This window comes from Lissotriton helveticus, chromosome 8 (genome assembly GCF_964261635.1).
Source record: "Lissotriton helveticus chromosome 8, aLisHel1.1, whole genome shotgun sequence".
Lineage (NCBI taxonomy): Eukaryota > Metazoa > Chordata > Amphibia > Caudata > Salamandridae > Lissotriton > Lissotriton helveticus.
In genome coordinates, this window is record NC_136069.1 from 1,690,284,897 (window position 1) to 1,690,311,891 (window position 26,995).

At 43.0% G+C, this 26,995-nt stretch overlaps 1 protein-coding gene across 1 annotated transcript in view; it reads right to left on the reverse strand.

Moving 5' to 3' along the window:
• The window catches only part of LOC144774097 (extracellular calcium-sensing receptor-like), a 98,434-nt gene that overhangs the window by 22,476 nt on the left and 48,963 nt on the right, over positions 1 to 26,995 (reverse strand). The window contains exon 5 of the mRNA XM_078659122.1: positions 19,125 to 19,248. Within this exon, the coding sequence (XP_078515248.1) occupies positions 19,125 to 19,248 (124 nt within the window). The remainder of the gene's footprint in view (positions 1 to 19,124; positions 19,249 to 26,995) is intronic.

Here is a 26,995-nt window from a genome sequence, read left to right on the forward strand (position 1 = left end):
AACCAAAATGATATTCTAGTGTGGCGTACTAATGTTGAAAAACTGCTTAAAACCTAAAAGTAACACCAAATGAGTTAAATGTGTAGGCCTGTTGGTCACTTATAGAAAGACTAATACACAGAAAGGATTTCTTTTTTGTTAAAATTGTTGATACCCAGTCCTTTCTGGTCCCTGGGAAACTCTCTACCTTTTGAGATTGTTCTACAGCTTTTTGAGCTGGAGAGTGGGTGCTGAAAGAATTTTATAAATATATAAAAAAATGGATACCTTACGTACGTTTGGTTTCTCTGAAGACCAATTCAAACAACTGATTGGTGACTCTTCAAAGACCATAAATTCCATGACACTCACGAAAAATGACGATGAGAGGTGGAATAAACTTTGGAATTTAAAGAAAAAGATGATAAGAACGGAATTACATTCCGAGTTTATAATTCAGTATTGTAGGAAAGGAATCATACCGGTTGGTCTTCAAATCAGAAACGAACCAGGTCTATTTGTCAATAATGAGAAGTTCAAGGAAAGTTGGACATTAATCGCGAATAGATGCAGTCGCGACTGGATGTTGCTCATAATAGAGACCGCACAAGCCATTATCATAATAGAGAGGGAAGAAATTGAGACCCTAGAGAAACAGCTGAATGACAGCACAGCGCTGGACGATGCGAAGAAAAAACTAGATGAGATCAAGGATGATATTAGCGGATACCAGGAGTACATGATAAATAAAAAAACAAACAAATTGCGGAAAGATATAGCCAATTACAAAATTGAAACTGTGTATCCCTATATCCAAAAAGACTATTATGAGCAACCAGCTCCAACAGAATACAATGGCAAACACTTCAACTACAATCGAAACAGGTATCACAAAAAGAATGTAACATTCTCTGATACCTCTTACAATAGCTCCGAGTCAGAAGGGGATAATCACCAGGATCAGAGAAACAGATCTGATGAGAGACAGGGAGGCCAGACAATTAGAGAATACCAACCAGTTTTTTTAGGACAAACACAGAGGAGACAACAGCGAGGTTTCAGAGCCCGGGGGAGGGGACGTCAGGGCAACCAACAGGCAGGAGGAATGACACGGAGACCGTATATGCGGACCCGCAGCCAGAAGGAATGGGATTAATTGGAGAAAATCCCACACCCCCAGAGTGTAGACAGACAGCAGAGGGAATAGCCCTAAAAGCCCCAATAATCAATCTCTCGAACAAAATACTTAGTGAACATGAAACCAGTGTCCTTGAAAAGGGTCTTGGATTTGCTCCCAGCACAACAGGCTGCAGATTCAACATTGAAAGAGATGTAAGGGACCTTTTTAGAAAGATTAGAATTAAGAAGTTTTTCATGGGAAAAGAGGGTAGAGATGTCACAAATAAATCTGGCCTAAAACCTCCATCTACATGGACACCCAATATTGGGATGGTCGGATCAGAGGTAGATACTTTTGAAAAAGCAGTAACCAGTGGCCTAGAAAAATTATTAGACACACAGGCTTGGACAGAAAACAATCTATCAAAAGAAGAAAGGGTGGCATTAAAGTCCTTGTCATCTTGTGAGGAAATCACGATAAAACCAGGAGACAAGGGTGGGAGCATAGTGGTTTTAACCACCACAGACTACGAGAATAGAATGATGAAACTTTTAAACAATGAGTTACACTATAGACCAAGTAGCGTTAGAGAATGGGACAACTTAAAGAAGAAGGTTCGTGTTGTTGTTAACTTTGCCAAAGAGGACAACCTCATATGTGAGGAGGAGTATAGGTTTTTAATAAATGAAAATCCCAAGGTCCCAGCACTATATGGGCTGCCAAAGGTGCACAAAAGTTTGGAGGATCCTCCAATGCGCCCTATAGTGTCTGGGATCGATTCGTTAACTGAGCCCCTCAGCAAATACGTAGATAACTTTATTCAGCCCCTGGTCACGAATTTGCCCTCGTATATCAAGGACACCACCCATATGATCTCAAAAATTGAAGGGAGAGAATTTAATAAGGACACTCAATGGTTGGTGTGCCTCGATATCGAAGCGCTATATACAAATATCCCGCAAGAAGACACTGTAAAAATGATGAGGGATATTTTAGGTAATGAAAATGGCGATTTAACCACGCATGACACTTTCATTATAGAATGCATAGAAATAATCCTAAAAAATAACATCTTTTTATTCAAACAGGATTACCATTGTCAGATCAAGGGCACCAGCATGGGAGCCACATGTGCTCCCAGCCTGGCATGCCTGTATGTCGGTAATTTCGAGACAAAGCATATTTACAATGAAATGTGTCCTTTTTTTGAAAACGTGAAGTGCTGGTCACGTTTCATAGATGACATTTTTTTCATTTGGGAGGGGGAGGAAAACGAGCTAGACACCTTCCTAGACTGGATTAATTGTGGGGATCCAAACCTCAAGTTTACCTCCAACAAAAGCCAAGTGTCAGTAGATTTCTTGGATATCAAGATTCACGAAAAAGAAGGGGTCCTCAATGTGGACTTATTTGTTAAGCCAACTGACCGAAACACGCTTCTTCACCATAAAAGCTATCACCCGAGGTGCCAAAAAGAAGGGATACCTTTTAGTCAATTCCTAAGAATAAGGAGGAATTGTAGTGACAGAGCGAGTTATGAAAAACATGCAGCCATTTTAAAAACAAAACTCGCCCAAAGAGGATACCCAAATCGCTTAATAAAACAGGCATATAAGCGTGCAAAGTATTACAATCGTGACAGTTTATTCGAAGCATCGTCCAAACCTAAAAACTGTAATGATCAGATCGTTATGGTAAATGACTACAATGGCTTTAGTAATAAAGTGAAGAACCTGATAAACAAAAATTGGACCATACTAAATAAAGTAGGAATAACACCTATGAGTAAACCCATATACGCATACAGAAGAAATAAGACCATAAGAAATCACTTAGTACAAACCTTCAAAGAACCAAAAAGAGGAGGACAATTAGACGTTATAAGTAACAACCCCATCAGGGGCAATTTACCTTGTGGTTCTTGCTCGCACTGCAAAAATATTATCAAAACTGATAAATTAGAAGTGCAGGGCATTACCCATTGGATGAACGAACACGTAAATTGTCGCACTGCCAATGTGGTGTACCTGGTGTTGTGCCCTTGTAACAAATGTTACATTGGTGAGACGGGCCGTGAAATGCGTCTACGACTCACGGAACACCGTTCTGCAGTTAGAAATAAAAAAAAGAATGCCCCCCTAGTTGATCATTGGACAGCGCAAAATCACAGTATAGATGACATCAAGTGGTTTATACTGGAAAAGATCAAGATATCAGTAAGAGGGGGTGACTTAAACAAAAAACGCAAACAGAGGGAACAATTCTATATGTCCAAATTCAAGTCATACTATCATGGATTAAATGGACGGGAGGAGTGGGATAGAATGATTCGGTAATTATCCCACAGGACAGTATACTTTCTACCCTGGTACACCTTTACTGAAGTTTGTATAAAATGAAACATATATTATGCATTCTTGTACTCTGTTTGTGTACTCTGTCTGTTCCACTGCAAATTAAGTGTATAATTTCAATCCGGGCATAATTTTATTTAAGTCTGTATAAAGTGAAATATATACTATGTACTTCTGTACTTCTTTTATACCAGTGCAAATTACATGTATTGCTGAGTAAATACGAATTGTTCATTGTTTTAACATCACTATGGTATTTGCTAAATCACATAAAAATGTAATAATTGGTATCCTTTTGAGTAACATGGCATGCACTGGTATCGAATGTGTGGCTTTAATGTTCTGTCTACAAAATAATGTATAGACAAAACGGGCAACTTGGTTTTTTCTAAAAAACAAAGGAAAAATAAACTCATGCTAAGGCTAGGTAGAGTAAACAAGACTAGAGATGAGGCCCCAGATTACTCAAAATATAAAATTCAGCTTGTGGCACAATGAGTTTGGGCGTCCACAGCGGTCGCGAACTCGAGACCCTGTAGTTCAAAACAAACATCACGAACTACTAAAATGGCGCTAACAGATGGGCGCCGACAACTACACACGCAAAATAATTGGTATAACAATACTATGGCGAGAATGCGGCACAGACATAAAGTAAATGCAAGGACATGATGCCCCTGCAAAATTAAATTAATCAAATAATGAGGGTTAGATTCGGAGATACGGGGGACTCGAACTCGCGGCACGGTAGTCAAATAGGGACAATAAAACTACAAAAATGGTGCCGGATTTTGCCGCGCAATAAAGCAATTTACTTCAATCAATGAGAAAATTGCCAACCAATTTAGAACGCGCATGGGTATTTAAGGCGGATACAATGCAACCAGTTCAATCGAAAGCAGCCAAAGCGTGAAGCGGCCGCAAGCAATTCTCTCGGTGCCGGCAATGAGAAGGTAAGCGTTCGGGGAATGTAAAAGCCGACGGGGGCCGCGCTACTTAAGTAGGAAGATGGTAATAGTCCGGGTAATGCAAAAGCTGACGGTGGATGCGCTATTTGAGCAGGAGGACGGTAATAGTCCACGCACCACTGAAAGAGTAGGCGAACAGTGGGGAACTTTAACCGCCAGTAAGATTAATAAACACAAATTGGGGCTTGATGTTCTGAATGAACAGGCGAAGGGTGAGGGACCCGCACCCAGGAATAATAACTAAGGAATACGGGGCATTATTTGAAGAGAGTGGGATATTGGGCGAAAAGTAAATAGTAGATGCCCATGTTAAGGCGGTAGATGCAATATATAGATGAAATATCAACACGTCTCTGTTCCCATTTTAAGATGATCTATTAACCTTTCAGGTAAAAGAACAGACCAAAGTAAGATTATCGCGCCAAATAAAAAGTCAAGGCGCACTCTGGACCCATGCCAAACCCGTCAACTAAACAAGGTATGTATCACATACCAACTGCCCTAGAAGCATAGAAGATAGGGTTATTAGAACATGGTGAAAAGACTGGAAGTGATGATATTTAAATACACCACTATGTCACTCCAAATATAGGTTGGCAGACACCACTGGAGAGGGTGCAAGAAAGAAAGAGCCAGAGTGTAAGCATTGAGTAATAATTTGTCAGGTGGGTATCAGTTAAATTACTCCTCTAAGCCAAACCTACTTAAGTAAGTAGGCTAAAAACTCTTTAATCAATCAATGTGTTGTCTACAGGCGCAGTAACATTATCAAATGTATGTGGCAAAGTAATACCACTAAACGCTTGCGGGCCAGACTGGAAAACAGTACCAGCTGTGAAAGACACCCATATTTTAAAGGGATACATAAAATCTCTATAAGTGAGTAAATTATGAAGTATGGATGCACTAGCCTATACCATTATCTCCAGTACGGTGCATAATTCCCTGCTCTTCTTTTGTAGAAAGTCAATAAGAGAATAAGATTTTGGTGCTACCGATGAGAAACGTAACGCCATATAGGAATAAAGAAGTCCTGAAAGATCAATACAAGGACTGAAATCCCTAAATTTTCAAGTAAGGGGACCCAATATACTAAAAAGTAACCACTGGTAAATTAGTCCACAACTAGAATAAAAACTCTCCTTAGGAAAATATATTGATTATATTTATTTTTTTTCCTTTTTAGAAAGAAGCTATCACGTTTGTTTTAATTATTTTCGTCTGTCCTGAGGAAGGTGCCACAAATGCAATCTACGCACCGAAACGCGTCGACAAATAGGACTTATTAATTATTAATGAATTGTATTGTTATGATTTACTTAATGTGAATACACAAATATTGTTTGAACCAGGTGTGACTCTGAATTAGAAACCGTAACCCGGAATTGTTAGATAGCAGGTATAAGTGTAACAGAGCACACTTTTTAAATGATTTAAAGTGTGATATAAAGTTTGTGAATATACATGTTCTTCTTTTTTAAAAAAACAAGTTTTTACGAAAAAAACATTTTAAATAAAAACTTTGAGAGTAACCAAAATGATATTCTAGTGTGGCGTACTAATGTTGAAAAACTGCTTAAAACCTAAAAGTAACACCAAATGAGTTAAATGTGTAGGCCTGTTGGTCACTTATAGAAAGACTAATACACAGAAAGGATTTCTTTTTTGTTAAAATTCTTTTTTGTTAAAATTTAGCATTGATGGACCTGTCATCTGCTTTTGATTTTGTTACCAGGTCCAAGTTTTGGTCTATTTTATTGGATTATGGATTAGATGATACTTTGGTTTATTTTTTAGCCTTCTTACTTACAGATCTAAAATTAAGAGTGAGAATAGGGATGGGAGGGGAATTATCTGGGCCAATCAAAATAGAAAGGGGAGTTAGGCAGGGGTGCGTTTTAGCACCTCTGCTTTTTATTATTTATATTAATGGCCTCAGCAAATATCTTGATAACTCAACCCCGGATGTCCCTAAAATAAATGGTAAACTGTTACCCGCCCTCCTTTACGCAGACTATGAGGTCCTAATCGGCCGCACACCTAACTCGCTGCGTATTTTAGTAAAATGTTTTATGAAATTTATGGATGATTTAGATCTGCGGGTTAATTAAAAAAAATCTTTTATAATGTCATGTGGCCCAGGGAAAAGACAATTGAGCTCTATACAGGTGGGGGATGAAAGACTCATTGCTACTCATATTTTCCCATACTTGGGAGTGGCCTTTGCTGCGAATGGCTCGTGGACTGGGCATTTGGCCCAGGCCACGAGCAAATTCTCAAAGGCCATTAACTCAATTTTAAGCATCCCCAGACCTAAAAGATCAGGCGCCACTAAAGCAATTGTCAACATTTTTAAATTATAATGCGTACCCGTAGCTACCTACGGGGCAGAAGTATGGGGCATTGGAGATAACTGTCACATACAGCGGGAAGAAAACCGGTTCTGCAGGAAGCTGTTAAGCACATCTATTTCTACATCTAACTATATTGTGCACAGCGAATTAAACTTACCCTTTGTTTCGGATTTTATTAAAGCCCGACCAGTGCTATTTTGGCACTCGGTATGTAGGAACAACTCAGCCACTTTGACCCAAGAAATTATATCTGACTGTTTGAGTTGTGAAAGGGGGATGGAGATCCCATGGTTGTCGTCTGTCCACAAAAGCTTGTGTAAGATAGGGAAAGATAATATCTTCATCAATCCCAGCATTGTTAATACGGTGAACAAAACTGAATTGAAGGAAGCACTTTATGCACTTTATACAACGGGTAGAATTAGGACAGAATCAGGAAAACCTACAGTTGTAAAGTACATGGATATGGGACTATACAGACATCCCTTAGCATTGTACTTAACTTTACTGATGACACATTGGGAAAGAAGTCTTTTATTCCGATTAAGGGCTGGATCCCTTAGATATCTGTTAAACTGTCCCTTGGGGCACCACCTAAGTTCGAACAAAATAAGCTGCCCCTGTAATGGGCTAAGAGACCAAAATGACTTAAATTTTTTCTTTTCATGTAATTTCTATTTGAAATATGCTAATTGGCTTTTAATTCCCTTTTTTTAAAAACATAGACCAATCACCCTGGATGAATCCTACCAGTAGCTGCTTTCACTGGATAATGAGCAGATAATTTGTCGTACCTGCACTTTCCTAAAAATTGCAGTTCGTGCTCCAAAGATGATGGAAAATGCTTACGTTCGACTTACCAGTGTTTGATTATAAATATTATTATCATTGTCATGGATTTTTATGAATTGTATAATTATATATATGCTTTTATGAATTTTCCAGAATTTGAATAAAGATTTTTGAAATTGAAATTGACACTGCTATACTTTAGACACAGTGTTATCCTAATATGTTTCTTTTACAAGAAGAGTATTATCCTGACACTACTCTGCTTTGGACACACTCCTACGCTAACACTTAAATGTTTTAAGCACAGTAGTATTCTGACACTGCTCTGCTTGAGACACAGTGCTATCTTAATACTTTTCTGTTACAAGTACAGTATTACTCTCACACTGCTTTACTTTAGACACAATACTATCCTAATACTTTTCTGTTTCATGCACAGTCTTATTTTAGTGCTGTTCTTATTTAGACACACTACTCTTCTAATACTTATCTGTTGTAAGCACAGTGTTATCAAAATGTTGTTCTTCTTATACACCATACTCTCCTAATAATTTTCTGTTTTAAGCACAGTATTATCCCAATGCTGTTCTAATGTAGACACAAAACTATTGTAATATTTTCAGTTTTAAGTTTTTTATTATATTCTCTTGTTTAGAAATGGTATTATCCTGATAATGCTCCACTTCAAACACGGATATCCGACACAGCTCTGCTTTAAGCATAGTGAAACTATCCCAATAGCGCAATGTTTTTTAAACACAGTTTAATAATTCTGGTACTGGTCTGGTCTGGACACAGTTGCATCATCCTGATACCTCTCTGTTTTGGGCATAGCATTACCCTGGAGATGCTTTAGACACAATATCATGTGGTTATCACTTGCTTTAGACACAGGATTATCCTGATATTACTGCTCTGTTGTAAGAGCAATATTATCCTATAGCCCTCCCCTTTAGGTACAGTGCTAGCATAATACTTTTCTGCCCCAAGCATAATTTTATATTTCTACTGCTCTGCTTTAAATTCAGTATTATCCTGAGACTGCTCTCTTGTAAGCAGCATTATTCTGATACTGCACAGCTTTAGACACAGTTTTTCAGAGATACTGTGCATCTTTAGGAATAATCAGGCACATGCATCAAGGTAAGATTTTCCGAGTCCCTATTTGCGATGACTAAGGAATCGCAATTAAGGACTCGCAAAAGCCTATGCATGTAGGAATCGCTATAAACATAGTGATTCCCACACATTCCTTATTTGCGACTCTCAAATAAGGACTGGCTTCCCATTCATTACTATAGGCCTACAGGCCCTTAGCAATGAATGGGAAATTGCATGAGCAATTTGCGAGTACCAATAGGTCCTCGCAAATTGCGCATGCAATTTTAGGGTGCAAGGGTGTCAAAAGGACACTCTGTTGCACCCCTGAAATTGATCTGTGCACATATGTTGCGCACACACATGCCCTAAGGGCATGTGTGTGCACAACATGAAACTTTGATGAATGCACAAAAGTGCATTTTTCAAAGTTTTTGCAAATTACCATTAAGTTTAACTTCATGGTAATTTGGTACTCCTATTAGCAAAATCTCTAGTTTTTATTACTTTAATGCATTGCATTTAAGGAATCTCAATTTACAAGTCCTTAATTGCAATCGCAATTTGAGAACTCGCTATTAATTGCGAATTCTCAAATTGCGAGGGCCTTGACCCTTGATGCAAAGGTTGCAGATATATATGCTTCTTTTGAAGATAACTCTAGAACTGAATGTAGAGGTGGTAGCGGGAAAGAAGTATTGTCTTACTACAACCACGACCACTTTCCATGCTTTCTACCCGCCTCACATGAGGATGTGATTAAAATTATCTCTACCATTAAATCGGGCTCCCCACTGGATCCTTGTCCCCCATCCGTGATGTCAAAACTCACAGAAGTGATTTCCCGTCCTCTTATGGAGATCTGCAATATTGCATTTTTGACAGGCCAATTTCCAAGTATATGGAAGAACGCTGTTATAAAACCCCTTCTGAAAAAACCTTCCTTAGATCCCACAGCTGTTGCAAGCTACAGACCGATCGCGTGCCTGCCCTTTCCTGCCAAAGTATGCAAATACCTGATGAATAGACAGCTCTCAGAGTTCGTCGAGACTCACCAACTTCTCGACGATACGCAGTTTGGTTTTAGGAAAGGGCATGGAACAGAGACTGCCTTGATAAAGGCCTCTGATGAGATCAGGGTGATCATGGACCAGGGAGGGGCGGCTGTTCTTATCCTTCTGGATCTGTCAGCAGCTTTTGACACGGTCGACCATGCCACCCTAGTCGACCGTGTCACTGCTTTGGGGATTAACGGTCGCGCCAAGGATCTTATTTCATCTTTCCTGGCAAACTGTACCCAGACAGTAAAGTTGGGAGATTTTTATTCCCCTATCTCTGCACTCCCTTGTGGAGTCCCACAAGGCTCCTCGCTAAGTCCTATGCTTTTCAATATCTACGTAGCGGACTTGGCGAGGATAATAAAGGCCTATGGGATACAGCTTACATCGTATGCAGATGATACCCAGCTGGTGCTGGGTATCCACAAGGGCTCTATGTGCACCATCTCGAAGCCACCAAAATCCTGAACGACCAGAACCCCTATAAGAACCATGTGGTCGCATGGAAAAGATACATAGATGACGTTTTAGTCATCTGGAGGGGGGATCAAAACTCTGTGGCTCAATTCATGACTTGGCTGAACCAACAAGATCGGTTCCTCAAGTTCACCCACACGGCCTCTAATGAAAACCTAGTTTTTCTTGATTTGAATATCTACCCCTCTAATGGCAAACTAGAGACATGTACTCATTTCAAGCCCACGGCAAAAAACAGTCTGTTGCTATATAGTAGCTTCCATCCACGACATCTACGCGACAATTTACCCTATGGCCAGTTCCTTCGCCTTAGGCGTAATTGCAGCGCTATCCAAGACTTTAAAACCCAAGCAGCTGATTTGAAAACTAAGCTCAGTAACAGGAACTATCCTAGCAAGGTAGTCAACAAGGGTTTTAAGAGAGCACGGAACAACAACCGAGATGCCCTTTTGGAAACTACAGCAGAAAAAGAACAAGACCAACGCCCGATTTGTGTCACAACGTACAACACCAATTCGAACCAGATCACTAAAATTGTGAACAGACACTGGAAAATTTTGAATTGCGGGAAACTAGATTTCCCAAAACCAATGTTTGCACACAGGCGTGGTAAGAACCTGAAGGATCTGCTGGTCCACACAAGACCTAAACAACTCACGAACGAGAGACCCTCTGCTATTTCAACCATTGGAGGGCACCACCCATGTGGCTCGTGCACATCGTGTCAATATACAAGAAAAAGTCAGAATATAACTTTTTCCAACAAGTCCACTTGGGAACAACGTTCCTTTACCAACTGCAACAGCCGGAATTTGGTATATTTGATCACCTGCCCATGTAAGAAAGAGTACATCGGCATGACCACACGACCGGTCAAGATACGAATGGGCGAACATCGAAGCAACGTACGTTGCAAAAAAACTACCACAAGAATGGCCACCCATTATGCCACTATGGGTCACAGCATAGACGATCTGCAATGGACAGTCATAGAAGCCTACGGGAGTGATAAGGACCTTCTTGCAAAAGAGCAACGTTGGGTCTATCGCTTGGGCACCCATCTCACAGGATTAAATGACGATATTCCTTGGTCACAATTTAGGGCATGATAAAAACCACGCCTGATCATGGTTCAGGACCCTAACACAGTACCAATATAAAACCCTACATCACCGTGTCCCACCAGCAATCACAGAACCTGCAAGGTGGTCCTGGGCGACATGATGTGTAAATATGTATGATGATCTCGAGTTTTTAATTTTTAATATTTTTGTATTATTCCTTCTTACAAACTGTGAACAAAAATAAGAGGTATTCGCTCAGAACAGTTGTAAACTACCATGAGCCTCTTGTTTTGCGAACCTATTATTAAGAGGTACATAATGTGAGAATATCTGCCTGCAAGGACGGTCGTTAAATAGCACATGTTCCGCTTTTATAATGATTCATGTCCCTCCATGTGTCCATTAGAAAAATTCCCTCCTTGCTTCAGACGAGCATCGCGGAGGAACACTATTCTCCCGCGCATGCGCGACAAGCGAGCCAGTATGCAGCACCACTGCGCATGCGCGGAGTCTATACACTCCACCGCGCAGGCGCTTGTGTCGTCTTACACGCGGATACTTACATCAGAGCAGACCAAGGGGGTATCCTAACAATCTATCCACCCCCTCCGCCGACTACTACCTACCGGAAGGGAAATGCATCCTACCCTTGCTAATTTCTATCCCGGCCCAGCCGACCTCGGACATTTATCAATGGCCGCTCTGGTCACACGTCAAAACCACTCGACCGAACACGCACATCGGTTTCGAGTTAATCAATTAAGGCTCCTCTAACAAGCCTCTGCCTCACTATATAAGACCCGCCCTGCCCTGGCTTTCCATTACCACGGAAGCCACTGACGAAGGAGGAAGCACTGAGGTGTGGGGGTTGAGTAAGTACGGCATAGCCGACAGTCCTGCCCTGGAATATACTACCTTAATCCACTCAGTGTAAATAGCTAATCTAGGTCCTGGCATTATTTCTCCATGTCTCCCCACAGTTGGACCCTCTATACCCTTCGCCCAGCTTGGCTCATGGGGCATTGTCTCATCATTCAATAAGTATGTATCAAAATTGAACAAGCAGTTTCTGACGCTTTATATTTTCTGTGTGTGTGTGTGTATATATTTTTATGTGTGTTTTTTTCCTTCCCATTTGCACTCTGTGAAGTTACCTGGCCCCTCCATGAAATCCTTGGCCTGCCAGGCAATAAGCCCATGAAAGCTTTTCTCCACAGTTCTATATATTGTGTTTTTTTCATATTCGGCTATCCAGGTCCTCCCAAGAAATCTCTGGCGTGACATGTAACAGCCTAAAGTGTGTTTTCTTCCCCTATGTGTATTTTCATCCCTTACAGGTATTCATTAGTAAAGCGCATTGGGATCCGCGCTCTTTCTAAAATCCTGTGTTCTTATCCTTGCAGGCTTACATCATCAGTATTACTGACCGAGCTTTTACACGTGCATTTAAATTATGTATACACATTGATCGTACTCAACACTCTCTATCTGTGGGAGCGCATTAGTGAGTGACAGGGGGATCTATACATCCCGGTCCTGACGAAGGGGCATGTCGCCCCGAAACATGTTGACCCACACAGGAGAGCAAGACTAGTAACCCGATCTTGCACTCCGTCTCACCCCTTTTAACGATACCAGCCAGTGCCTATTAAATAATTTTTTCTAAACACCAGGCCAGGTATTTTTTAATTTTATTTCACTATTTATCACTTTTGACCTCACTGACACTCACTTCATTATCACTCACATAGTACTCACAATTGAAAAGGTGCTCCGGCGTAGCCGCTTGTCGCAGCACTGCCCCGTCCCGCAGCGGGGGCGGGAAGACCCCGATGATGAAGCATGACACCAAGGGCCCTTTTGGTGTGTGAGGGGTATTTTAACACACTGAGTGTATTCCAACACCATCGGAATATGTATTGTATATTTGTTTCAGGTGGTCTCTGTTGATTATTTAAACGTTCATAAGAGGAGGATTAGCCCACCGCGGTGCCCTGTTGCACCACCTCTTCACTCCCTTTGTTGATATTTTTGGTATCCACAAGGATGGTCTTACTGTAGCAGCCAACTTCCAGAAAGCTATGCTTGAGGTCAGTAGCTGGATGGCCCTGAACTGCCTTCGGCTCAACTCGGATAAGACCGAGATTATGACCTTCGGAAGACTCTCCCCTGAATGGTCTTATGGTTGGTGGCCAGAAAAGCTTGGCCCTCCACCTGTCCCAGTGGAAAAAACCAGAAACTTGGGAGTGATCTTTGACAACAAGTTGGTTTTCGACCTCCATACCAACAAGGTTGTGTCGTCTTTTTTCATTCTGAAAAAAATCAAGAAGCTGCTGCCTTATCTCCCTCCGTCAGCTGGGAAGACTCTGGTCTCTACCCTAGTCTTCTCCAGGATAGATTATGGGAATGCTCTCTTCCTTCACACCCAGAAGCGTGTCATAACGAAGCTGCAATCCATTCAGAATGCGGCTGCTAGGATTCTTCTCATCATCCCTCGTCGCAAATCCACCACTCTTGGTATTCGTCAGCTTCATTGGCTGAGAGTTGAGAGCCGCATTAAGTTCAAGGCCCTCTGTATTGCTTATAAGGCTGTACATGGCACAGGACCTAGGTTCCTGGTCGAAGCCTTTCAGCTGTATACTCCCAGAAGGCAATTAAGATCGGCCAATAACAGTCTCCTCCCTGTGCCACGCACAAGATCGGTCACCTGGGGAGACAGGCGCTTTGTTGTGGCCACTCCAAAACTTTGGAACCTCTTGCCACTAGCCATCAAAACCGCCCCGAATCTGATGAGCTTTCGCAGGCTCTTGAAAACATGGCTGTTTAATCAGTAAGAGGATGATATGAGGATAGATTCCAGTTGCTCCACAGATTCCTACACCGAAGTGAGTGTTAATTGTGGACCCCTCCTGAGGCGGAAAGCCGGGAGGTAGTTAGCGTGTACCTAGCTGACTGAGAATTCTCCTGTGTTACCTAGCTGATAAATAGCGCTGGTTGCAGAGTTTTACTCGTTTATTTTGCGCCGACTTTTTAACATTTGTAATTACTTGACTTCACCTCCCCACACCTCCCTGAGCACTCACCATTATTTTGGCTGCTCCTTTCCCCTCGTTGGCAGCTCGGACGCTCACAGCCGATCTTAGGGCTGAGTCCTGATTGGAGTTTGCCGAGGGCAGACATCTTGGGTGGGGGCACGGCTGAAATTGGTAGCGCTCCAGTCTACCCTACATAAGGCGCCACATTGGAAGCACACGTAAGATTCCTACACCGAAGTGAGTGTTAATTGTGGACCCCTCCTGAGGCGGAAAGCCGGGAGGTAGTTAGCGTGTACCTAGCTGACTGAGAATTCTCCTGTGTTACCTAGCTGATAAATAGCGCTGGTTGCAGAGTTTTACTCGTTTATTTTGCGCCGACTTTTTAACATTTGTAATTACTTGACTTCACCTCCCCACACCTCCCTGAGCACTCACCATTATTTTGGCTGCTCCTTTCCCCTCGTTGGCAGCTCGGACGCTCACAGCCGATCTTAGGGCTGAGTCCTGATTGGAGTTTGCCGAGGGCAGACATCTTGGGTGGGGGCACGGCTGAAATTGGTAGCGCTCCAGTCTACCCTACATAAGGAGCCACGGTATGCCTCCGCGCAGCGGACGCGCGCGGATCAGCGCCGGAGTCACGCCAGAGTCCAGCCCGTCTGCGCCCGTCCGCGCTGAGGACGAGCTGGAGAACGGTCCAGGGGCCTTACAGAATACCCAGGTGACCAACCTATCCAAACCGGACATTGTTGCCCTAAATAATCACCCATACAATAGTTGTACTCATTCCCTGATTGTAGATCAATGGGTAGGTCCTATCTGTTGCAATACATGTAAAAAGACACTAGTGCCATATCACACTATCATCAAGGAAGTGAGCCCAAATAACCTTAGATGTGGTCTAATTAATGCACGATCAATGGTCAAGAACTCCGCACACTTATTTGATCTCATCACGGAAAATGATTTGGACTGCCTTTTCATTACGGAAACTTGGCTCCGTGAATGGTCAAACCCCGACATAGTCCACACCCTCCCCTTGGGCTTTTCTATATGCAGACAAGATCGCATTGAACAGCGCGGAGGCGGACTGGCTATCATTCACAGAGACACCCTTAAGTGCACTATGAAAGAACCACCAAATATACGAGGTGCTGAGAGCCTAAGCTTTTGCATACAAGCCCTAGACAATTTTGCTTTCGCAGGGATACTGATGTATCGCCCTCCTGGACATCCCTCCCTGTTTCTTGAAAACGTGGGGGAAGTGCTGGGCGATCTGACTCTCAGATACGCTAATTTTACCCTGTTGGGAGACCTCAATCTCCATCTTGACGACTCTACTGACGGCCATGCGTCAAGCTTTAAAGAATTTTTACAGGTTATAGGACTTAAACTCCAAACGCTTGAGGCCACACACAACGCAGGGCATACCCTCGACTGCATATGTTCGAATTTAACCAACATACTGGTAAACTCCCCTAAGCCCCAAATCTGGACAGATCACCACTTCATTGAATTTTCCATCCCTTTAAAGGGAAACAAATTAAATACTAAGGTGGCGGTAAAAAAAGGAGCTAACCTCCCCTGTTGGGGGAAAATTCTGGAACACCCTGACCTCGATAAATGGACCAAAGACAACAAACCCATTTTATCAGGGGATACGCTTGAAGATAATCAAAAATTTGAGGAATGGATGGCCAACATTGGCAATAAGATTAGGAATTCAGGGTCTAAAGGCACTCTGAACAAAAAAAGACAGTCTGCCCCATGGTTCTCCGATAAACTCAAAGAGCATCTAGCCGGCGTTAGACACCTGGAACGAAAATGGCGCCGGACGTATGCGAACGAAGCAAAAGAGGACTATAAAAATGCCAGGAGACTCTATCATTCTATGATTAAAAACGCAAAGAAAACCTACTTCACCTCCTGCATTGAAGCATCCAAAAACAAACATAAGGACATCTTTAAAATAGTCAACAGCTTCAACAAACCTAAAGCTCTATCACGAGAAATTCCACCGTCCCAGACCCTGTGCAATGACATCGCAAACTACTTTGCCCAAAAAATCGACACCCTCACGAAAGACTTCCCACAACCAGTCCAAAAAAACTTTGAGGCAGAGCCTGGCACCGATCCAGCCCATCCTTGGTGGACAAAGTTCAGCCATATTACGCTGGAAGAATCCCACCAAAGGATATTGGCCACCAAATCGGGTTCCCCGTTTGACCCCTGTCCTCCAACACTTCTGAGAACCATAATACACGAGGTCAACCCCTGCATTAATTCTATTATTAATGCGTCCCTGCAAACAGGGGATATTCCCTCTCAATGGAAACTGGCCGCAGTCAGACCACTACAGAAAAAAGTAATACCTGACCCTACGACACTGTCTAACCTGCGCCCCATCTCCCTCCTCCCCGCAATATGCAAAGTCACCGAATCCCTTGTTAACAAACAACTAATGCCCACATAGAAAACAACAACTTATTACATCCGTGCCAAGCTGGTTTCAGGGCTCACCACTCCACTGAGTCAGCGCTACTATCATCAGCAGAAACCATTCGTGCTGCCTTAGATCAGGGAAAAATGGCTGTCCTGATCCTATTGGACCTCTCTGCGGCTTTCGACACGGTGTCACATGCTATCCTGTTACACCGCCTGACCAAAGCTGGCATAGCAGGAACCGTGTTCAAATGGCTCAAGAACTATCTGGAGCAGAGACGACAGGTTGTCATGCTAGGCAATTTCCGTTCTGAGGAGAAGCTCCTGACATCTGGGGTGCCGCAGGGCTCAAGCCTGAGCCCTACCCTTTTTAACCTTTATATGGTACCCTTACTGGAACTTATCTCCACCTTTAACATCAGTACTATTGCCTACGCCGATGACACCCAACTCGTGTTGACCCTTGACAAAAATCAAACTGACGCTGAACAAACTCTGAAAGAGTGCTTAACAGCAACCTTTAAGTGGATGACCCAAAATCATCTAAAATGTAACTCAGCCAAAACTGAGATTGTTCCTTTTGGCCTCAATAACTGTTTCTCCCCAAAGGACTGGTGGCCGGAAATGGTGGAAGCCCCCCCCAAGACAACTAATTCTGTTCGAAACCTGGGCATTAAGTTCGACAATACCCTCTCTTTCAGTTTACAAGCCAAAGAAGTAGCGGGGACTTGTTTCAGAACCATCAAAAGCCTCAGGAAATTCTTTGATTTCCTTCCTCTAAGTGCTAGGCGGACAGTGGCTGTAGCGCTTATAACGTCCAGACTGGACTATTGCAACAGTCTGTATGCAGGGCTGAATAAATCGGCCCTGCACAGACTGCAAATGGTCCAGCACGCAGCAGCCAGGCTTGTACTGAAACTACCCAGAAGGTCCTCAGCATCGGCAGCACTAGATGCACTGCACTGGCTCCCGGTGCATAAACGCATCCTCTTTAAGGTACTCACCATCACCTACAGAGCCTACCACAACCAAGGCCCGCTGTACTTGAGGAAGTACTTTAAAGCATATCAGCCGAAACGAACCCTCAGGTCATCTACCACTAACCAGCTTCAAATCCCCAGATTCAGGTTAACGACCAAAGGAGGAAAATCTCTTGCTGTCATCGGAGCAAAGGCCTGGAACAACCTCCCCTTGTCTCTACGCCATAACTCAACAGAACTTAGTTTCAGGAAAAACCTAAAAACCTGGATCTATTCCCTTTCAGAATCAGACTACAAAGCATTGGTATAATCATCACCCTGCACGCTCACTAAATCATCATTACCTCTCATCTCCATTAACCATCTTGGAATCGCAGCGCCAAGATACTCCTTGGAGTGGTAGTGCGCTATATAAGAACACAATCACAATCACAATCACAGCGCCGAGACACCTTCGGGTATTTGTCGCGCTATAAAAGTTGCGTAAATAAATAAATAAATAAATGCATCACAAAAGCTAATTTTGCGATCGCAAACGGCCGATTTTTGCGAATCACACCATTTGTGATCGCAAAAAGCTTTGATGCATGTGCCAGAATATGTTCCCAATACAGCTGTACATTAAGCTTACTTATACCATGCTGTTCTAAACACAGTTGCATTATCCGGCTGAGCAGGGCCAAAAAACACGATATCTGGTTGGCAAACTGCTCTGCCTTTGGTGCTTCCACCACATATCCCCGCCAAGCAGACAGTGATCTCTCTTTTTTGCTTTTGTTAAGTGAGCAGGCTGGTGAGCCACCCACCTGTTTTTTGAAGGATGCCCTAAGAATGTCTCTTAAATGCCAGAAGGTCTAGAACGAAACTAGGGAATACCAACCTAGAGTTTGACCTTCCATTAGTCTTATGGACATTTGACTAGAAAAATCAAAATGAAGCAAGATGGTAAAACTGCTGCAAAAAGTCACATAGGACAAAGAGACAGGGATGGAACAGCGATGGGTTAGACTGGAATAAGAAACCGGGAGCCTGAAATATGAGAAAAGGTGAAAAATTTAAAAAAACATGAGGTAGGTTAACTTTGAAGAAAATTTTGGGAAAACATAGATAGGGTGAAGTGATGCTTAAGGACAAGAGAGCAAAAATTTCCACAGTAGAGAAGTTTCAAGTGGTTACAAGAAAAAGTACATAGGGAGATGTTGAGAAAGAGTGGCCACCGTAGGTATGAGAGTGGATAATGATCCACAGGGGATATGACACAAAGATGGTGAGGGTGAGAAGGTGCAGCAAGAGGTCTGTACTGAAGTTAAAATGGTAGAAGTATGGGAAAACTCAGATAATATTAGTAAGAGTAAAACACAAGAATTTGACAATATTGAAACATTATAATTTCAAGTCTAACTCACCTGTTTCATTGCTGATTTCTCCTTGTGAGCAGAGGACACAATCAAAGCAGCACAAAGGCTGCCCCTCTCTGGGTGCCTTTCTCTGACCTGGGGGACAACTCTCACTGCAGACAGAGCGCGGGACCTAGAAGAGGGACGGACAGTGTCATCTTAAGGATTTGGGAGTGGATACTTTAGGGGCTCCAGTAAGAACAACTTTGAATTTTACTGTATTCTATTCATTCAAGCCCCACGAAGTCAGACAATATTGAAGAATACGTTAAAGGTAAAGATGGAGACATAGGGGGTCATTAGGATGGCGGGCGGACTTTGCCCGCCCGCCATCCTGACGGGGATTGGGACCGCCCGCCATAAGGGTGAGGGTCCCGTGGGGGGCATTAGGATGTGCCCGCCACAGTGGCGGGCACATCCTGCATTTCTAGCATTGTGGCGGGCGGTGCTCTCAGCACCGCCCGCCACAATGCTAGAAATGCATTTCAGCATTTGAATAAACAAAGCGGCAGGCACCGCGCGGTGCCTGCTGCTTTGTTTATGTTAATGTGGGGGGTACCACAGGTACCTCCGTGTGCAGCCCCCACCCCTCCTTCACTCTTGGGGCCTGCAGGGGGCCCCCAGAGTGAAGACCACATGCCTTTCCGTGGCGGCATTGCCGCCACAGAAAGGCATTGTAAAATGCCCATTGTAATATGGCTGGCGGTGTCTGATAGACACCGCCACCATATTATTCCTTTTCCGCCCCGGTCGCCTTGCGGCGGACAGTCTCTCCGTCCGCCGAGGTCCCCCCGCCATACTAATATGGCGGGGGGAAAACGAGTGAGGATGTCGGGCGGATTGCCCCCGCCAGGCTGGAGGAGGCTACCGCCAGCCTGGCGGGGGCAATCCGCCCGACATCCTAATGGGCCCCATAGACTTATGTGATCTAGAGAGAATGTTAACTTTCTGAGGGGTCCCTAAAACTTCTATGTGGGGGGAGGGCAGAAGGATAGACAGGCTTGAAGAAAGGCTACACAAACTTAATATTGAGCAACAAGGAATTCTAAAGTTTGTGCTCCATTTTATTAAAAACAATTTCATATTTGATGTATAAGACTGTGTTGTGGCTATGAAACTATGCCTGTCATATGAGAATCCCATGTAGTCAGAACAAGAGTCAATTTCAATGTTAAGGCATGCGAAACATAGGATACAAACTAAACTCTCTATCAAAAATTAACCACAGAGGAAACTGATTCCAATTGCTGTAAATGTTCAACTTTTTTACATTATTAATTAACCATTGTGTAGCAGACTCTAGGAGCGGTGTCTTCTTTTCTTCAGTTTGATTAAGAACATTAAGCATAGTTTATGGTGTTGGCGAAGGGGGCAGAAAGAGGTAGCCAGAGACAAAAAGCTTATTGTTCTAGCCGATTTAATTTTGTCAGTCTTGATAACAGATTGATTTTGGCCCTATAGACTACAGCGTATCGGTTCTGTCTTCATATGAATTCATGTTAATGTTAGGAAAGTTACAGTCACTAACCTGGTTTTCCCGGGTCTTAATTTTGGTGCTGCCTCCTATTTAGGACACCCTTGTAATTAGGGGGCAGCATCAAAATCGTTGGGTGTTGTGGCGGAACACCCACCGCAACACTCATTGCCCACCCCTTTCATGCTAAGTGTAGCATGAACGGGGGCCTTATTTACAAGCTGGCGTTAAGCCACGCTCAGTATCTTAACACCGCCTTGTAAATAAGGTGAAGGGATTATCGCCACAGGAAGGTCACAAAAAGTGAGGTTGCTATGGTGATAGGAGCTTGTAAATGTTCATCCTAATCTCCCCTATGGCCCCAGCACCTTGAAAGCATTAAGGGGGTGATTATAACAGCAGCTGAGTGCAGTACATAGTCCATCATCATCAATACCACTTGCATCAGTATAATATTGAGCCATTATATTCAGTGGTACTAGTAATGAGTCCAGAGCAAGTACTGTCGTTGGACTCCTTGGGGGAGTCCAACAACATATATTGTGTGCTGAGTGGGCCAGTCAAAGGAGAAAGTAAGGGAGTGTATCCCCAGAACACATTTGATTTTAATTTATTTTAATTTTATTACTGTCTCCAGGTCAATTGAATGCTGGACTAACTCTATAACTACCCTTTGTGGGGAAGTAACAAGGAGCAGATGGACAATTAACTTTTGCCCTATGTAATATATTAAAATTCTTTTTTGTCGTATATTTGTAGTTTGATATTTATGACTGTCCTTTCTTTATCTCTTTTTTCAGAGATCCACAAATATGTTTTATTTCGGCATGTTTACAGTTGAACAGGCAGACTTTACATAATGAATTGACACAAGAAGTCACAATTGATTAAATACTATTCCCAGTGAAAATTGATTGTTTCATTGTGGCATGAGTAATTTTGATTGTTTGAAAGTATCCCTATGTTATTCTGCTGTGTTTTGTGTTCTATATTAGCTGGCCAGGTTATGTGGGGTTAGTTGGGCAAACCCTTTATTTATTTTTTCATATCAAAGGCTGTCATCAGCATCACTAGGTTGACAACTCAACTCATTTTCTCCCCCACCCGTCCATCTGTCTATCATGACAGGCCAGTCACATAGATCATCAGCAAACCTTTCATCTGTGCCGGCCTTTCGAATGCAGATTTCAATGCTGCAGGTTGCAATGCTGCATTTTGGCAGTACCAAAGCCCCTGAGGCGAATTTGCACCACAAACTAAATGCCCAGGCGTGGGACTGAGATTCAGTAGGCAGTGGCGTATACTTTGTTCAAGCCGAAGTTTCACTATGCCTCTTAGTTTATTGACCACTGCTTGCCAATAATCGAGCACAACTCCCTGTCTATGCAGGTAATCTGCCTCTCCCCTCCCCACCGAAGGTCCTCCAATTGCCTAGATAGGAGTATCCTATGAGTCAAGAAGGGGCCAGGTATAGTATTAAACTGCTTTCGCTAAAACATGGCATTGCTAGATATTGTTTGAACTTGTTTGCAAGGTGATTCCCATCTGTGTCTGTCAGTGGTACATCCAGAGATCTCGAGAAGGGAGGATGCTTTAGTATGTTCCTTGCTGTAGCAACATGGTTGATAATGAACAGAGGTAGGTACTACTCTACCTCGCATTTGTGTTATTTGTAGCAGTTCCTCCTCCCAGCAACCCCTAGGAACTTGCTTTTTCCAGTTATCATCTGTGTCACACCACCATGTAGCTTGTTGCAGCTGTGCTGCCAGGTAGTGCAATTCAGGGTCAGGCAACCCAACACCTCCACCCCCAGGGTCAAGTTTATGCCACTCTATTTTTATGTGGGGTTTTAACTGTCCATATCAACGTAGTCAGGAGCATGTCCAGTACCCTGAATGTAGTCTGGGGAAATGCACATAGTGGAGTCTGCAAGTTATCAAGCTACCACAGCAGACTAACCATCTTTGTGACCACTATGTGGACAGCTAAGGAAAGCAGGAGTGTTGTCAAGAGACCATGGGTTTACATAAGCCCTGCAGCACCCTACCCATATGAAGATCATAGTGTTATGGTGATGTGTGCCGACCTGCACTCCAAGATATCGAAAGGGGTCTAACGTCCATTGTTCCTCTATATTTGGCAACCTATTTGGTTCAACCCTAGCCAGCATACCCAGTGTGAACATCACCGTATTGTCCCTGTTCACCCACAAACCAGTTTCAGCCCCAAATATATTCAGCATGATTAACAGGACTGGCAAGGAGCAATGTGGGTTCTTGGCATGAATCTAAGTGTCATCAGCACATAATGATACTATACGGAGCGTGTCAACAACCTGTATTCCCTAAGCACCTAGTGCCCTGTGCAATCATATTGCCACTTGCTCCATTGTTATATTCAAATAATAGGGGTGACAAGGGGCACCCATGATGAGTACCCCTTTCAATACTCCAGCTGGTAGATACTATATTCCCCAACTGCACCCGAGTAGTGGCACTGTATATAAAAGACAAACCCAACCCACAAATTTAGCTGCAAAGCCCATCTGCTGCAACACCTCAAACATATAATCCCAGTTAATTGTGTCAAAAGCTTCCTCCATATCTAGGGCTGCCAGTTTTCCTGCTGCTTCCCTGTTTTGCATCTCATGTAATTTATGAGTGAGTCTTCTAATGTTCAGTAGTGTACTCAGTGTAAAACCATACTAGTCTGCATGTACTGATGTACCCAATACCCGCAGGAACCTGTTAGCCAGTACAGTGGCTAGAAGCTTGGTATCAGTTATAATAATGGAGAGATGTTGTAAACTACTCGACTGGACGGGATCTTTCACCAGCTTTCATAGCATAACTATGAAAAACCTCTCTTATGGACTCATATAGGGAGCCCAGGCGTTTAGCCTCTACATAGACCTCTACTAATGTATCCACAAGCAAAGTCCCATACGTCCATAAGTCCTGTATGTCTGGTATGTTTCCGCTGAAAAGCTGTCTAGCTCCGGAGATTTATTCTGCAGTAGTTCTTTAATGGCTTAAACCATCTCTTCTTGGGTGATATCTATGTCCAGTAGTTCTAGATGATCATTATCCAACCTCGGAAGTTGCACCGCGGCTAGGAAGTCCTCCACAGCACGGTCACTCTGCACTGGAAGTTGCCTATGTACTTGCTCCAGATGACGTGGAAGCTCATGAAGTTTACTGTATTGAGTGGGATGATGTTTCTAACCACAGAACGGATGTCTCTTATTCTTGCGACTACCACATAGTAGCAAGAAAAATGAATAAGGATACCCAACCTTGACACGTGGAAATTGAGAGACTGCTCTATAGTAATGCAACAGAGCCACTGTGGACCAATCTGATGGTATGAACATATGAGGGTAAATCAGTGGCATGTGAATTGTGACCAGGTGGTGCTCAGCTGCTGGTCTCTTTAGCTCTTCTTAAATACCTTACCAGGGAAAGGGGATGCTTCCATTGCTTGAAAAGGGCATCTGACAACATTGTCAGATACAGAGTCCAGACTGGAAGGAAATTCCTCTACCCTCTTTTTTAAAGCATCCGCTTTTAAGGAATGTTGTGGCAAGCATATAGTAACCATTCCAATTTCATTAATTGCATCATCCCAAATAGATGTTGTGGTTTACTTAGAGACCCAAAGCGAGGTGTCTTGAATGGATAAACCTTTTGGGGATGCAATCATAATCCACAACAAAATAGGTTTCATTGCAAGGAAATAGTCCACCTCTACAGCCTCCTGGGCTGTGACATTTCTGGGGGGTTAATGTTTCAGGAACAGTAAGTGCTGGGAAATCCTAGGTTGTTACTTTCTTATTAAGTAAGATGTTCTCTAAGAGTAATGAAGTTATATTGATTTCTAAGGATCTGGACATTCATCTTAATGGTTTGTTATTTCTGTTGTGATGATTGTGTTTGGTTCAATCCACTTACCACCTTACTGGCTGCCCCACCACCACTAGAGACACAAGGTAAGAGGGGGGATCTCGGCTTACAACTGGTAGAGCACAAACACTGCTCCCAGACTTTAGAGGGTGCATGCAATCTGACATTTCATACTATTTATACGCCCCATGGGTTACGCCACAAGGGTTTGAATTCAGACAGGCCTTACGTCCTCTAGCTCTTAGCCATATTGCATTGTGTACTGAGTTAAGACATACTTTAGTTTAGAGGAAAGGAAGAGGCAGGGAAGGAAAGCAGGGGACACTGGACATCACATGTGCATGCAAGACAATCCAGATGTTGTACCCTTCTGTCAAAGAACCAAAGAAGGGACCGTGCCATTGTTTACTTCGTTGAGGTCTAACCAATTGTATTTAATTAAATGCACAGTGGGATTCTGTCCTGACATACTATTCCAAATGGATCTTCAATGCATTGTAGAGATCCTTATCAAAGAAATCCAATTTTATATATTTTATGATGTGTTTAATCTCAGACTTTAACAAAAGGTGTAAGCTCATTGGCAACCATACACATGACATGTTCTTGAAGGCACTCTTTGGTACATAGGGGCTTTTTTATGAGAGACTTGCACTGCTGGAGCGTCACTTTTTTTGACACTGCAGCGGAGCAAGCCTCTGAATCGTATCTATGAGGCCATGCAAAGCCACTGGACATGGCTGTGCGTGGCCTCATAGATATGGAGTATGACAAAGCAGAGTAAGCCGTTGTTTTGCCTTACTGTGCAGCAGGGAGGCGTTCCATAAGCGTTGTGGTGGGTGATCCTATGCAACACCCATGGATTTTGACACTACCCCAGATTTAATTAACCACGTAAACCTGGGGCAGTGCTAAAATGTTATGCCTCGCCAGAGCAGGAGTAAGGAGGAGAAATATTGTTACTTCTACTTGTTTATCCCTCTTTCAAAGTGTGCTGCATTCTGCATCACACATAAAAAGAGGAAAACGCCTCTTCTGATTGTTGCTATGCAGGAAGGTGCCCCTTCCGGCCCAAGAACAATCCTGTCTGCAATCAATGCACCATGGTGCAAGGGGTACCTGCATTGGTGCTAGGCAGATAATTGTGCTCCAGCACATGGGGTAAGGACAGAAATGCACAGTATTTCATTAAACAAAGTAACAACAAGAGAGCGAGGATTAGACCGTAGTGCTTGTCCTTTTCCCCGGACATATATCATAGAACAACAAGGACAAGACCTTGAGCAGGTACAGGTCAGGGATGGTCCCCTGTCACCTGGGCTTTGGATGCTAACAACAGGGTGTTGTTGTTAAGAAACCCCTCACCCCACAAAAATAACCTGGTTCATGGCTCGAGCCATGAACCAGGTTATTTTTGCCTTGCTAGAGGCGACAAATGGTCCCCTAATGCTTTTTCAGGTGACAGTATCCATGTAATGAGACACACGTAACCAGACAATGCTTTACGTGCAGGATCTGTGAGTATGCTGATCCACCACATACACTGCGCGCTTTAGGGTGCGCGCTGATATAACTACACACCACAGTGGCCAGCCTAACATTTTTGACCACATGCACCTTTGGTCCTGAAGAAAGCCTCACGAGTATCGTAGAAGGCTGAAACTAGTAGACCTTCACTCACTTTTTATAGAGATATAGAGGTACATTGTTACCTCCACTATATCTTACTGTTGTTTTTTACCCGTGCCATAGGACCCTTCTATTAAAACTTTTGAAAAAGGGTATTTCCTATAGGTACTTTTAACTCATATTTCACTACACCTATCACTGTCACTTTTCACAAGAATTCCCGCTCCGCTGTAGACAGGCGTTGCAGCACAGCTGGATCACATTCGGTGATCCAGTTGGGCCCCGATGATGAAGCATGCCACCTACTAGGTATGTGGGTGAGGGGTTTCTTAACAACAACACCCTGTTGTTAGCATCCAAAGCCCAGGTGACAGGGGACCAGTATTTCATTAATACAGAGCATTCCTGCCCTTTCACATTGGCGTAGGGCAGCGCAGCAAAATGACTTGCAGTGCTGCCTCATGCCAATATCCCATATATGAGGTCCTGTGAATTGTAATTAGAAATGCGCTGTTATAAATGACTGAAAGATACATATGATACTATAGATGAATCAGTTTTCAAGCAAATGGTCCTTTCAGTGGTCTTCTGAGTTCTTCAAAACGTCTTGAAAGAAATTCACAGACTCTACGAACTGGGCCCATATTTCCGCACACCATGGGACCAATTCACCAATCGTTGTCTGTGATTGAGCGTGAATCACCCCCGGACTTTGAAAAGTGGGTCACAATATTCATGGAAAATAGCTTAGTGACTCTGATAACTTCTATGGTGTCATGCTAAAAATTGGTATGCTGCCTGAATATTGAATCTAAAATATCGAAATATACCAATATCAAGGACAACACATTAAATTCCAAACATCAAAAGGTAAG